This window comes from Volvox carteri, assembly GCF_000143455.1.
Source record: "Volvox carteri f. nagariensis unplaced genomic scaffold VOLCAscaffold_27, whole genome shotgun sequence".
NCBI lineage: Eukaryota > Viridiplantae > Chlorophyta > Chlorophyceae > Chlamydomonadales > Volvocaceae > Volvox > Volvox carteri.
In genome coordinates, this window is record NW_003307570.1 from 834,770 (window position 1) to 846,722 (window position 11,953).

The 11,953-nt window shown below is 54.1% G+C and overlaps 2 protein-coding genes across 2 annotated transcripts; one reads left to right on the plus strand and one right to left on the minus strand.

The window, feature by feature from the left end:
* Window positions 1-268: 268 nt before the first annotated feature.
* On the minus strand, window positions 269-7,270 carry VOLCADRAFT_105344 (uncharacterized protein; the record flags this gene model as incomplete). Its single annotated transcript, XM_002952063.1, has 15 exons — window positions 269-547; window positions 785-942; window positions 1,265-1,367; window positions 1,406-1,788; window positions 2,177-2,432; window positions 2,786-2,875; window positions 3,138-3,365; window positions 3,564-3,770; window positions 3,956-4,154; window positions 4,572-4,736; window positions 4,954-5,118; window positions 5,296-5,681; window positions 5,896-6,155; window positions 6,450-6,718; window positions 6,909-7,270. 15 exons carry the CDS (start codon window positions 7,268-7,270, stop codon window positions 272-274), a joined length of 3,507 nt encoding a protein of 1,168 aa, XP_002952109.1. The 3' UTR covers window positions 269-271.
* A 775-nt stretch (window positions 7,271-8,045) lies between these two features.
* Window positions 8,046-10,476, plus strand: VOLCADRAFT_105345 (uncharacterized protein; the record flags this gene model as incomplete). The annotated part of the gene is made up of 4 exons (XM_002951984.1): window positions 8,046-8,340; window positions 8,462-8,636; window positions 8,934-9,151; window positions 10,342-10,476. The coding sequence occupies exons 1-4, from the start codon at window positions 8,293-8,295 to the stop codon at window positions 10,474-10,476; spliced, it is 576 nt and encodes a 191-aa protein (XP_002952030.1). The 5' UTR covers window positions 8,046-8,292.
* Window positions 10,477-11,953: the final 1,477 nt, after the last annotated feature.

The window sequence follows — 11,953 nt, forward strand, 5'->3', positions numbered from 1 at the left end:
ACGATAGCAAAATTGATGTGATCATGCATATAATTAAACCGACCACCATTCGTATTCGTACGTACAACAGGTATACCCCTCTCTGCCCAGTCTATGTTGCAGCAGAGTCGCATGCAGAGTTTGTCCCAGTAGGCGTAAGTTTGTCCCAGAGTAAGTCTGGTCGCAAAGTACAGAGCCCACCAGGAGGGCATTTGGTCAGGAATGAAACCCTTTCCCCTGGGACCAACTCTGCAGAGGGTGACTCTGCAGAGTTGGTCCCAGGGAAAGGGTTTCAATCCTCACCGAGTGCCCTCCTGGTAGGCTGTAGTATGCGACCAGACTTAGTCTGCTGACCCAGCGCCGCAGCAACATCTCCACGGGCAGCAGAGTCAACACGCAACTCGAGCTTGCGTTGGCGAGGCTGCCCTGGTTTAGGTGTGGACATGGGCACTAGCCCCCCCGGTGCCAAGGACGCCTGAATCGGAGCCTGCACAGCCCGGCCCCCTCCCCAACAAGCACCCTTCTCGTCCAAAACGAACTTGTGTGTCTCGCAGTAGTCCCGCAGGGCCTGCGCAGGTGGGCGAGTGTGTAGCAGGAATACAAACAAAGCCAAGTATGTCCAAGGCCGAGTATGCCTCACTGTCATCATGGTGCACTGCAGCTTTTATTGCACCCTAAGACGCCCAACAGGCACCTTGAACCGTCCTCTTTATATGAGCAAAACAAATCCAGGAGAGGCCCAGGAGAAAGCGTGCCGAATATACGGCACCTTATGTGAATTGACATGCTGTATACTTCGCCATACCTTCTCATCATCCTCATGCATGATGTACTGGCCCCCAGAGGGGTCATCACGCCCTGGCAGCATGTATACCAACTGCACGATGTTGTTGGTCTCCCATAGCGCATTGGCGGAATGTGCAAGGGCGTGAGGCATCAGGTACTTCAACCGCCCGTTCTCGTCTGCACCAGGTGCACCAGAAGAGGAACGGCAAAAGATGGAACAGAACATCAAATCGCCATGGCTTGTGATAGAACGCGTTTCGAGCATCTCTCCTAAGAAATGTCCTTCATTCTGAGGGGTTTATTCTTATCTTCATGCAAAAGCCGTTGCAAGTCAACCCTGAATCCGACCGTGAATCTGGGGCAGGTTAGCAAGGCAGAGCAGGTGATCACCTTGCTGCAAATCGCCAATATACCGCGCTGGCAATCAACATTGTTAGTTGGAGCCCAAGGCAGGCTGCAAACCCGTCATGACACCAAAGCACCTTGCACGCCAGCTTACCCTTGTCTGCTGCAGAGAGTAGCCTCAGGCGCACACGTCCATTCGGGTCATTGATATCCAACCGGCGGATGCGCCGGAGCGCCTGCTTGGCCTTGTTGTGGCCCTGTGGTGCCAATAACCGCTCCACAAACCGCTCCCCACGCGGACAACGGTGCGTCCCCTGTCGGCCGCCAAGACCGCGACACAGTCGCCATCGGATAAGTGGTCTTGGTCTGCATCGGTCAGCATGCTCAGGGCGTCCCTGAACTCCTCCGAAGTAGTCCAGAACCGACCGTTGACACGGTCACGTGGCTGTCGTGCAATGAAGGCATTGACAAGCCGGCAGAACTCCAGGAGGGCTGACATGAGCCGGGACAGCCGGCCACTGTGAGTACCGCGCTTCTTGCCCTTCGCCACGGCGTTGCTGGACTTCCCACACTCCTCTTCATCCTTGTCAATATCGCCAAGCTGTGGGTGCAGGACCATGCCCCGCCCACGTGCAGTGTCATCTTCATCATCCGTGTTGGTGGTGAAGTCGGCGGCACCTTCATTCATGTATGGTATTATCATGTGGCGGAGGGGCGAAATCCTGTTTCAGGCGTGCTGTCGTGATACATACATCGTTGCAACTACCATGCCTACATGGCATCACAACACTGCGCACAAAGAACACCCCCCGGGCCCCCTCCTGTCATTGTTTCCTCCACCGGTCCCCTTTTTTTGCCTTGCTCCATGTTTTTGCCCCACCACAACCTCCCAACACCCGACCATGCGGACATGGAGCGGCTGTCAACATGCAGCTGTGGGCATCTAAAACCCTGCATGACAACTTTGCATGCCCGCGCCGTGACTGTATGTGCTACCCGCAGCTTCTCAAACCACGCCCCTGAACGATTCCACGAGAATGTGAATTGCCTCGACTGTCCTGCACACCTGTGTCCTGGAACTCGGCCTGCTCCTCGTCCATCTCCTCATTGCCATACTCCGCGTCTGCCTGCCCTGCCACACTCTCTGACCGAGCGGACTGGCCCAGTGGCGGGGGACCAATGGACACGTCCGCCAACAACCGCATCCGGTTGGGCCCATAAGGCACACTGCGCACGGTTGCAGTAACGTACTCCCAGACGCTGCCCGGGCGTGGGGTGCCACCAGTGACGGGTCCGACATCCATCTCCAAAGTATGCTGCGCCTGTGGTCCAGAATGGGAAATTCACACACATGCACCCAGTGTGAAGCGTTTGGTCTTAGGCTAAACACTCGAGTGTGTACCCACAACCTGGCTGTACCTTTGACTTCCGGATGTTTGAAGACTCTAGCTTCCTCTTGACACGAGAGATACCGGGCCCGTCTGACAGCACTAGCGCTTTACATGGTCCACTTACACAGGTCAGACGGGTAGCCATGCTTGACTTGGTAGCCCAAACCAGGACTCCTTTATGACGCACTCCTTTATTAGCCCCATATAGCACAACCCAACCTGTACATGCATGGCGGGTATGACTGTGTTCAATCTCTAACGAATTGCAGCACCCAGTCACCTACCCTGTGCAGTCCCTTGTTGATCGCCTCCTGAATGCCGGCATCGTCAGGGTAGTAGCCAAAGATTGCCTTGTGCACCCCAACTCCCTCGGCCTGGTAAGCAAAAGAGCATATGCCCCACGTTTTTCTTTCGGAAAAACGGAAGATCAACTGTGAAGCTGGACTCTGTGTGTCTCACAGATTACGACCGCCCTTTTGACAAGCATACACGACTGCATCACATGTCGGGACAAACCCAGCTTCTTCCAGGGCCAACAATGGAATGTGAACCTTGGCATTAACTTTTCCCTCTTCACCAGTCCTTCGCTGAGGTTGGCCAGACGTGCCCTGAACATCCCATGCATACAGATCCCACCTCGGGCGAGAACGTCTTCGACTTCCCGCGTGACACGCCACGCTTGGATGCTGGGATGGACCAGTCGGTGTCGACTTCGTTCTCCAGCTGTGAGATGAAGATCCGTATCAGCTCCTCTGCACGCTTGAAGCCGAATACGCAAGACGTTTTGTCCGCACAACGGAGGGCTTGGAAGCAGTACTCGGCAAAGCGGCTGGAGAGCCGCCCAAAGTCACACTTGACGAGAACCTGTTGGGCAGAGGGTGGAACCAACACGAAACAAAGAAACTTAGGGACCAACAGCTGCAGGTTGCCAATGTGTGGTTGCCTCCTCTCCTGGGGGGCCCGCTGCTTCTGCAATGTGCAGTGTGCCACGATCCACGATCCAAACCCTATGGCAGGACCAATTATCCTTGCGGTGGCTCCCCAAGCGTCACAATACCCCACCTTGTTGCGAACACAGAAATCACGCATGTACTTGGCCATGAGGATGACGTTGTTCATTGTGATGATGACATCCTGCTTGGTCTCGCTGGTCAGGAAGTTGTCCTTGAGCGTTGCACCGAGCTTTGGGTTCTTGGCTGCTGCTTTGCGTAAAGCAGTCTCCCAGTGGCCAATGAAGACCAGGATGAAGGCCGCACGCTCGATGGCGTCCTGGCAGAAGGTGCGCAGTCCACAGAGAATAAGCACCCTTGCATGCGCGAGTCGGGACGCGGACATCACACAAGGACAGGAAGCTGCACTCCATGCCCGCCACGACCATGCATGCAAAAACATAAACAACCGCTGCCTGTTCACATTCCTGATTCCATGTTGTGTAGAGGCAATCACAAACCCACCTTAGGCGTCATTTCGACATTGAAAATGCTCATGTAGTTATGCATAAATTCGAGGTACAGCCAGGTGCCGTACACGGTGCCGTCAGCCGTCGGCCCCTCACCACCCGCCTCACTCCGACCAACATCCGCTAGGGTGTCGCGCAGCGTGGTCTTGAGCTGGACCACACCTGTCTTCGGGTCCATACCTAGGTCCGCCAGCCTGGGATACATGGCACCGCAAAGATATACACTAATTAGGGATACAAAGCTTAGGAATGGAATGCAAAACATGTACTCGAGGCACACTGGCACGGAACCCAAAGCGCTTTAGTTGCATACCTTCACATTTGTTACCGCTCTGCCACCCCGACCCCTATTATAAAAAGTCGTACAACAAGCAATACAAGCTGAGGGGAGTGCACAGGTATGGTGCCGGGACTCGGGAAACCCTTTGATGTTTCGGAGGTCCTCGTTTTTTGCCCAGCATAAGCTTTTCACCCAAACGCTCCGTGGCTTCCGGCTGCACCGTCCCCCCACCCTAAATTGTCAAATAAGGGGTCCACCCCACGCAGTATCGAATGCTGGATATAATGCCAGCCACACGGTCCACTGCTTCAAACCCATGCTGCTAACTCACTTCATCGTCGCGGCCTGGTTCTGCTTGTCGTTGTAGTCCAGGTCACTGGCAAGAAGCTGTACCTTCCCCTTGCGTTGCGTGTCTTTGCTGAGAGTGATCAACACGCTGGGGTCAATCATGTAGGGCCCAATGAGCAGCTGCTTGGTGGGATGGAGGAAGGCGCGCCTGATGAGTGGGGAGGAGGGGACAATAATAATGAGACGGGTACCACACTCCTTAATGTACCCCTAGAAGCATTTGGAAGTGAGAGGGAGGAGTTCAAATGTTTGGCCCAACACCACACAGTTACACCTGGGCTTCCTGACACCTCAACCAGCAGTCGTAACTTAGGGACGAGCCGTTTCTCAAAACAATAACGGTACGGCCACTGATTTCAGCGTACCTTAGCCGCCAGCCGACATGCATCCAGTCGATGGTCATGAGCTTAGAACCCCCACTGCAAAAAGGTGCAAACATCTCCATAATAGGGTGATCCACCACCAGCGAGCCCGCTGGGACGTCGTCCCGGTGGACGAAGGTGAAGCTGGCCACATCCTTGATGGCTTTCCTGTTGAAATGATCGTGCAAAGTACTCAACCCCCCAGCGTGAGCTAAGCAGCATGCGGCACTCCACTAACGGCCCATCAAGAACCTAAGCTTAGGGTACCACGAAAACCCACAAAGCCTGTTTCTTGAAGTGTGGTGGATGACCGTATGCCCTTTGCATGATTGCCACACCCTTTACCTGTATGCTGCCGCACCGTCGCCACAATGGCCCATGGCCACACCACCAGCTCCATGCAAAGCCTCGTCCACCTCCATCATTTTCCGCAAAAGCTCAACTGAGCCATCGGTGTTGTCAGATGCCGTGCAGAGAGCAGGCAAGAAGCCCGCGTGGGGCGCCATGGGAACCATAACATGCACGTACAGTGACTTGGCGAGCCCACGCTTCAGCAGCTCATCCTGCAGCTGCTCAACCGACTTGACCTCCACCACACCACCACACATGCCGTATACGAAGTATCTCCCGTCGCGGTGTGCTACGTCAAGCCGTGGAGTGGCTGCACTGGCATCCTCACATATCATGATAGGTATCTCGCTGGTGTTGTACTTGCTGAAAACCTGCAGCCCCTGCGTATAACCCCCCCCCCCGCAGGTTCCTCTTACAAATCGGAAACACCCTGAAGTGGACGAGGGAGGACAACGCCTGTCCTCTGCAAACCTGCATCAATACTGATTCTTCATCTATGGGCCCCCCCTAGGCTTTTACAGACACCCCCGCAATTGTGTGGAACTTGTACCTTGCACAGTAGGGTTACTAAGAGATATCATCCCAAGCACTTACTTGCTGTACATTTTCATCGACCGAGTCAAGCCGGAAGTAGGCTGAGCTGGCGCGTGCTCCTCGAACCGTGCGCAGACAGGGTCCATTCAGGTTGTCTGACACGAATTTGAACACCAGCGGACCGCCGAGGTTCAGTAGCGTGGTGTAGAATTGTACCTCCGCTGAGCTGAAGCGCCGCCGTGCTGTGTGGATGCTCTTTGCAATGCCCAGCAGGAGCTGCTCGAGTGCGGAGCCCTCCAACTTGAAGTCGTGAGCCGCACCTACAACCAGGTGCCACCAAGTCCGATTATCACATGGGCAGGATTAGAGCGACACGGGCAGCAACATCTAGGACCTAACTTGCACCATTGATGCAAAACCCCTAAACCCTTAGTAACAACGAGGACACAAAGCATTTGACGGCTCTAATGCAGTGCTTTAGGGAACACACGGTTCCCCATCCATTTTCTAGTCCGTCCCCGTCCGTCTCACCTGTCGTGTAAGCCTTCTCAAGAAGCGCAGTCAGCTCCTGCCCCCCCCCCGCTGTTTGGCTTGCTCTCGCAGCTCCTCCTCACAGCCGAGCATCTTCACGGTAAGCTGGTCCACGTCGCGCGTGAGCTGGACATTTCGACTTTGGCACACTTCCAGCTCCGATAGCGTGGCTTCAAGATGTGCAACAAGCTCCAAGTGGCCAAGCTCACGGATGCTCACATGTCGCAATGCTGGAATAATGTTCCGTGCAGCATTCTCATAGCGGAATGCTGCGCGTGTGCCCTTGCGCTTAAGCTGGTGCACATCATGCTTTAACAGCTCAGCACACGCAGGGCATGGCTTCCCAACTGGCCTGGCAGCCACAGAGCACAGCACCGCACGAAGGCAGTGTTGCTCACCCACAAAAGCAGGAAGCTTGGCCCCCCGTGCCACCATATCCTGTGTTGGGCGTGCACTGTTAACCTCTCAGACCTTATTATGAACACATTAGGCCTTGTGCGCCTGATGGAACCGCAGCCAAGGCACTCCCCTCCCCTCCGTACCTCAAGTTCACCACATTGACTATGCAAGCAGGCGTCTCCACGACAGGCGGCTGCGATATCTGAGGAGTGAAGGACACCTTGCGGTGCGCAGCCGTAAAGGTGTTCATACGCAGGACCTCGGACACCGGGACAGAGCAGCAAATCTCTGATGAAGGAGCTGCGAGCTGTCGAGGCTGCCACGAAAGACACCGTACGATCGCCGTCGGTGGTTTGGCCTGTGATGTAATTGAGTGACCCGAGGGCTGCCCCGATCGCCCGGGGAGAGCCCGGCTGTGTTCGTTCCGAAGCAGACTGACATTCCGAAGCAGACTGAAGCGACAAACGCTCGTTGAAGCGGATCTCGACTGAGGAAGAACTCGCATCACAGAGGTCTACGTACCTAACTTCACACTGGCTGCTATTGCAAGTCGCGCGTCCGAAGGGAGGAAGGACTGTTATGTTCGAAGGACGGCCACAGCAACAAATTATAATGCTGTGGTTAGAATGGCAGAACGTACAAGGGTGTTCTGTCAAAATGTCCATGGCTGGGACCGTGCACCATTGGTTCAGGTTCATAGCGCAGGAGTTCAGCTGCACATTCCGGCGCCAACATTCCACGTTGGGTGCGCCAAAGCGCTACGATAAACAACTTGATAACATTACATCAAGCCAGACAGTCCAATTGGAATGCTTTTGAGTCGACTTGGACTTCTGCGCAAGAATTGCTCCTATGCACTATAATGTGCAGAGTTAGGTGGAGTTGTGCCACAACAAAACAATAAAGACTGCAAACTTTCTCAGAGTTGTGCATACTGGCTTGGGAATGCGGTGCGGCATGATGCGGCCAGCATCTTCGCGCCTTGCAACTTCAGCTCAGTTTGCATGACTATAACCAATAAAACATCACAGTACTAGAGAAGCAGTTTGTATGAGGAAGTAACATGAGAGCTTAACAACTAACTCCAGGGTGGGCCTCACTTTGAGCCAGGACCCCCAAAGCGGCTTGCTGTTGATAACGTTTTGTTGGCTTAGATGCGACGGAGCGAAGCGACCGGATCGTCTAAGGCTGGTTCTGTGGTGCTGTCGTACAACTGGGTCGCAGTGGCGACTTCATTCTTGCTGCTCTCCTGGTGAAGTCATTATGCCTTCACGCAGAAGAGCATACAGCCTTGTCCAACTAGTCAGCGTGACAGGCTGTACTTGGACCCTCAAACCGGCTTGCTGTTGATAACGTCTTGCATGTTGATACGCCTCCTGCGGACTTGTCCCCCAGTAGGGTCTGCAGATTGCATACAGATTACGTTCGGGTCTTATTCAAAGTGTCCCAAACTTCGTCTTGGAAGACGCCCACCTTCTTAAGCGCAAGCTAGTAACAGCCCGACGACCGTTTGTTATCTCTTCCAGAATGGCATCCGATGGTGCCCTGGGTGTGGATGTGCATGGGCCGGACAAGGTAAGAACGGGGTTGGACTGCGTCTGACTGAAGAACTGGCACCAATGGTGCACGATTCTCACATTTACACCAAGTCGCGTTCCATGCCTGTTCTATTCCCAATGGTGTTAACCTTCTGCAGAAGCGTCAAAAGCTGGCAAAATTGACGGGGTTGGGCTTCGCCAGGGACTTGGCCGAAGTCATCGTGGAAACGCTTGGGATGGACCCCATCGGGCAGTCGGCCCATGCTGCCATCGCCGAAACATTGTCTGGAGAAGGCTTGGTGGACTTGGCGTCAGTGAGGACCGTGGCTGGCGGTAAGAACCACTTCAGCCTATTTTGGTTTCACCGCTTGCTGAACAGGACTGGACAGGACTGACCAGGACTGACCAACCACTACAGGGCATACTTTATCCGACGCTTGCGCTCTTTGCAATGTGTCTTGTTTTAGGTCGATGCCTACGCCCATACCAATGGAAGTTTGGGACCCTGGCATGTAACCGACTTTGTGAGCCGCTGCCTGTGACGCCGACTCAATTCGGTTTTGTTTTGAACGAAAGGTGCAAACTTGCTGTTTCGTCACCGCCTGCTTTCTGTCTTCCTTGCTGGCACAGAGGTGGCAGTCAACGCACGGCTGGCGGATGCGGATTCCGAGGCGGCAATCAAGTCGCTGAGGGCCCTCGCCCCGAACCTTAAAGCTCTCCAAGCCCTCAAGCTTGCAAAAGCAGCATGTGCCCCGACTGTGCAGCCCGCGGACGAGTTGGGCGAGGATGCGTCACCACGGCTGGAGAAAAAGCGCAGGACTAATGAAGAGATGGCCAAGGCGCTCGTGGTAAGTCTATATCAGGCCGTCTGCACGTATGTTAGCTGCAACCCGGATTCCTTTTAGGCACAAGAGGGCGTCGGGTCTCATGTTAGGCTTCACAGCGGGACCATGCAGGTTTGTCATGGGTTTCAGCTGCTGCCGGCTTCGGTTGCCAGGAGCGCGGGGTTGACGTGTATATGCACAAATTTTGCGAGTGAAATTCGGGGTTGGCCAAGCGACTTAACCGTCTTAAATTAACACCAGAGCGTGAGGTCGGGAGGACGCGTCTGCATGTCTCTTGGCATGCAGAAGTTCACAGAACAATTGAACTGCTGCAATGTGCAAACAACATAGAAGCAACATGAACTTAACAAGCGTGCGAAATGTGTGCGGGTGGTGAAGCGGCTTGGTTAACGTACCCAAAATGTGAAGGCCATGGCTGGCCGCGCAAGGGGCAGCCTTCAAGAGGCAGGAAGGCTGGGATGCGCATATACGTGTGAGGTATACGGGTGGGTCCTGCGGGTCCGTTCCACAGTACCCGCAGCCGAAATGTGGCTTACGGCCCCGGCTGCGGGACCCAAATGACCGAAATTCGACCAAAAGACGTGATTTGCAGCCTCTATTGCGGCCCGTCTGGCCGCGCGCTGGACTCGAACTCTCTGTTTGACTTTGTAAAAGACTGCCACGACCACCTGTACACAATTCGGTGACGGTTATCATTGATAAATTAATATATTTCTAGCGTCTGTACCGACGACTTGCAGCTGCCGCAGCACTTGACTTTGTCAATTGTGGAGTTTGGCATATTGGTCCCATGTGGCCTATCCTTTACATCATCTTCAGCATATTGCTTGTATGTTCAGCATGATTTCTAACTGCTGGCCGCGGCATGTCGGCGGCATCTCGCCGGGGAACGAAGGAAACGGTCGACAACGCACGTTGGCCGGCATGCTGACCAGTCGTAAAGCCACTTCTGAGCCCGCAGCAACAGATATTTTGAGGCGGAAGAGCCGCTACTTGGGCCATCGGGCAGCGCCAGTGAAGGTCCAAGCCTACTTTTCCCAGCACCACCACCTCCCAACTTCGGAAACGCCAGCACCGTGGCCCTTCCTCCACAGAAGAAAAGGCACACTCAAGCCAACACCGCCGCCAAGGGTCCAAGTCAGCAGCCAGCACCTCTCCTGCCAACCACCCCCAACACCACCGCTCCCGAACAGCAGCCGGCAACACTCCTGCCCGCCGTCACCCCCAATGCCAAGTCCATGCCATGTCCACCAACAAGATCGATGCCGTTGGTGTCCCCCCGGGGTTTGAGCGGCCTCATATTCCCAACGAGGACATTGTTTGGCTGACTGACGCTTGTGGTGATTTCAAGAGCTGGGCCTATGCACTTCAGGGCTCGACGACGGTCATCTGCTTTTTTTTGCAACACACATAAAGAAGAGTAACACCACCATTTCCCGCACAAACTGGGATCGCTCAGCTTGCACCCGTCACGAGGCCTCCCACTCCCACAAAGCGGCTGTAGACCAGTCGGTCATTGTAGGGTGACCGCAATTGGTGTTAACTTTTTTTATTAATTGTCTTTCTTCTTTCTTTTTGTTTTGTTGTCGCATTTTTTAAGCAACCGTTAAGCAATTCAATTGTTACTGGACCCCTGCATGCCAAATGACCTGCGGACGCGCCCGCTCGCCTTCATGCTGTGGCGTTTCGCAGTAGCGGGGGCAACCCGCGCACAGCAGCCAATCTGGCGTCCGTCAACGCACGCCCACGAATTTTTCACACGCATAATCCTTATCCCACCAGCACTCCTGGCTCTTGAGGAGGTTTGACCTTTTGCGCGGCCCGCCGAGGGCTTCACATTTTGCGCATGATAATGAAGCCGCTTCAGCTCCCGATCGAATTTCGCCCGCCCGCGAATTATACGCACATACGCGTCAAGCCCGCGTTCCCGGCTTTTGAGAGCGCCGGCCGTGGCCTTCGCATTTTGTAGTTAAGCAGCTATCATTAAGCAGCTATCATAGCTGCTTAGTGATAGCTGCTTAACAAAAAGGACTTTAATAGCTCGGGTTGCTGAGAGGGCCGGCGACAGGGTCGCAAATGGCAGCCTTCAAAAGCAGCAGGCATACAGGGTGTTTCCACTTGGCCGAACACTAACACTAAGTTCGAATGTTCTTCGTCCTGGACTAGTCTCTCACCGTCCTAAATGCATATATTCATATAACAAATGATAGTAACAAATATTCATCAAACAAATTGGAGGTTGGGGCACTCCTGGCGGAGAACCGTAAGGCCTCGTGGAAACACCCCGTACACTAAGTCCACACTAGCGCGCCACAAAGTTAATGGGACCTCAGAGCTGCCATTAACTTGAAGACCTAGCACCAACTATTTGGCGAGCAACTTTTAGGAGCTGGTTTGTCCCTTCTGACCACAGACTTTAGATGTAAGCAGCTATCTTTTTTCCTTCCTGCAAATGCCGCGTTGACTTGCGCACGCCCAACACCGGCAGCCTCAGAAGGCCGCCATTTTGTGACGGAGCCCTCGTTTAATAGGAAAAGCCTACGATCGATATTTTCCTTACAGACATTGACAATTAGCAGCAATTAATACCTGGCGCTAAAACATGCAAAATACGAATATCAATTTGGTTTCGGCGCTCCCTAGTGCACCTAGTGGAAACACCGTCACACTAGCACTACCCTAAGTCCACACTAGCCCATAGTGTACCGAAGATAGTGTGCGACGCCCTGATAGACAATGTACACAGTATTGCCGGCAAGGGCTGTGCTGGCCTTTGTTTCACCTGAGTGGAGCTCTGCAAGGTAT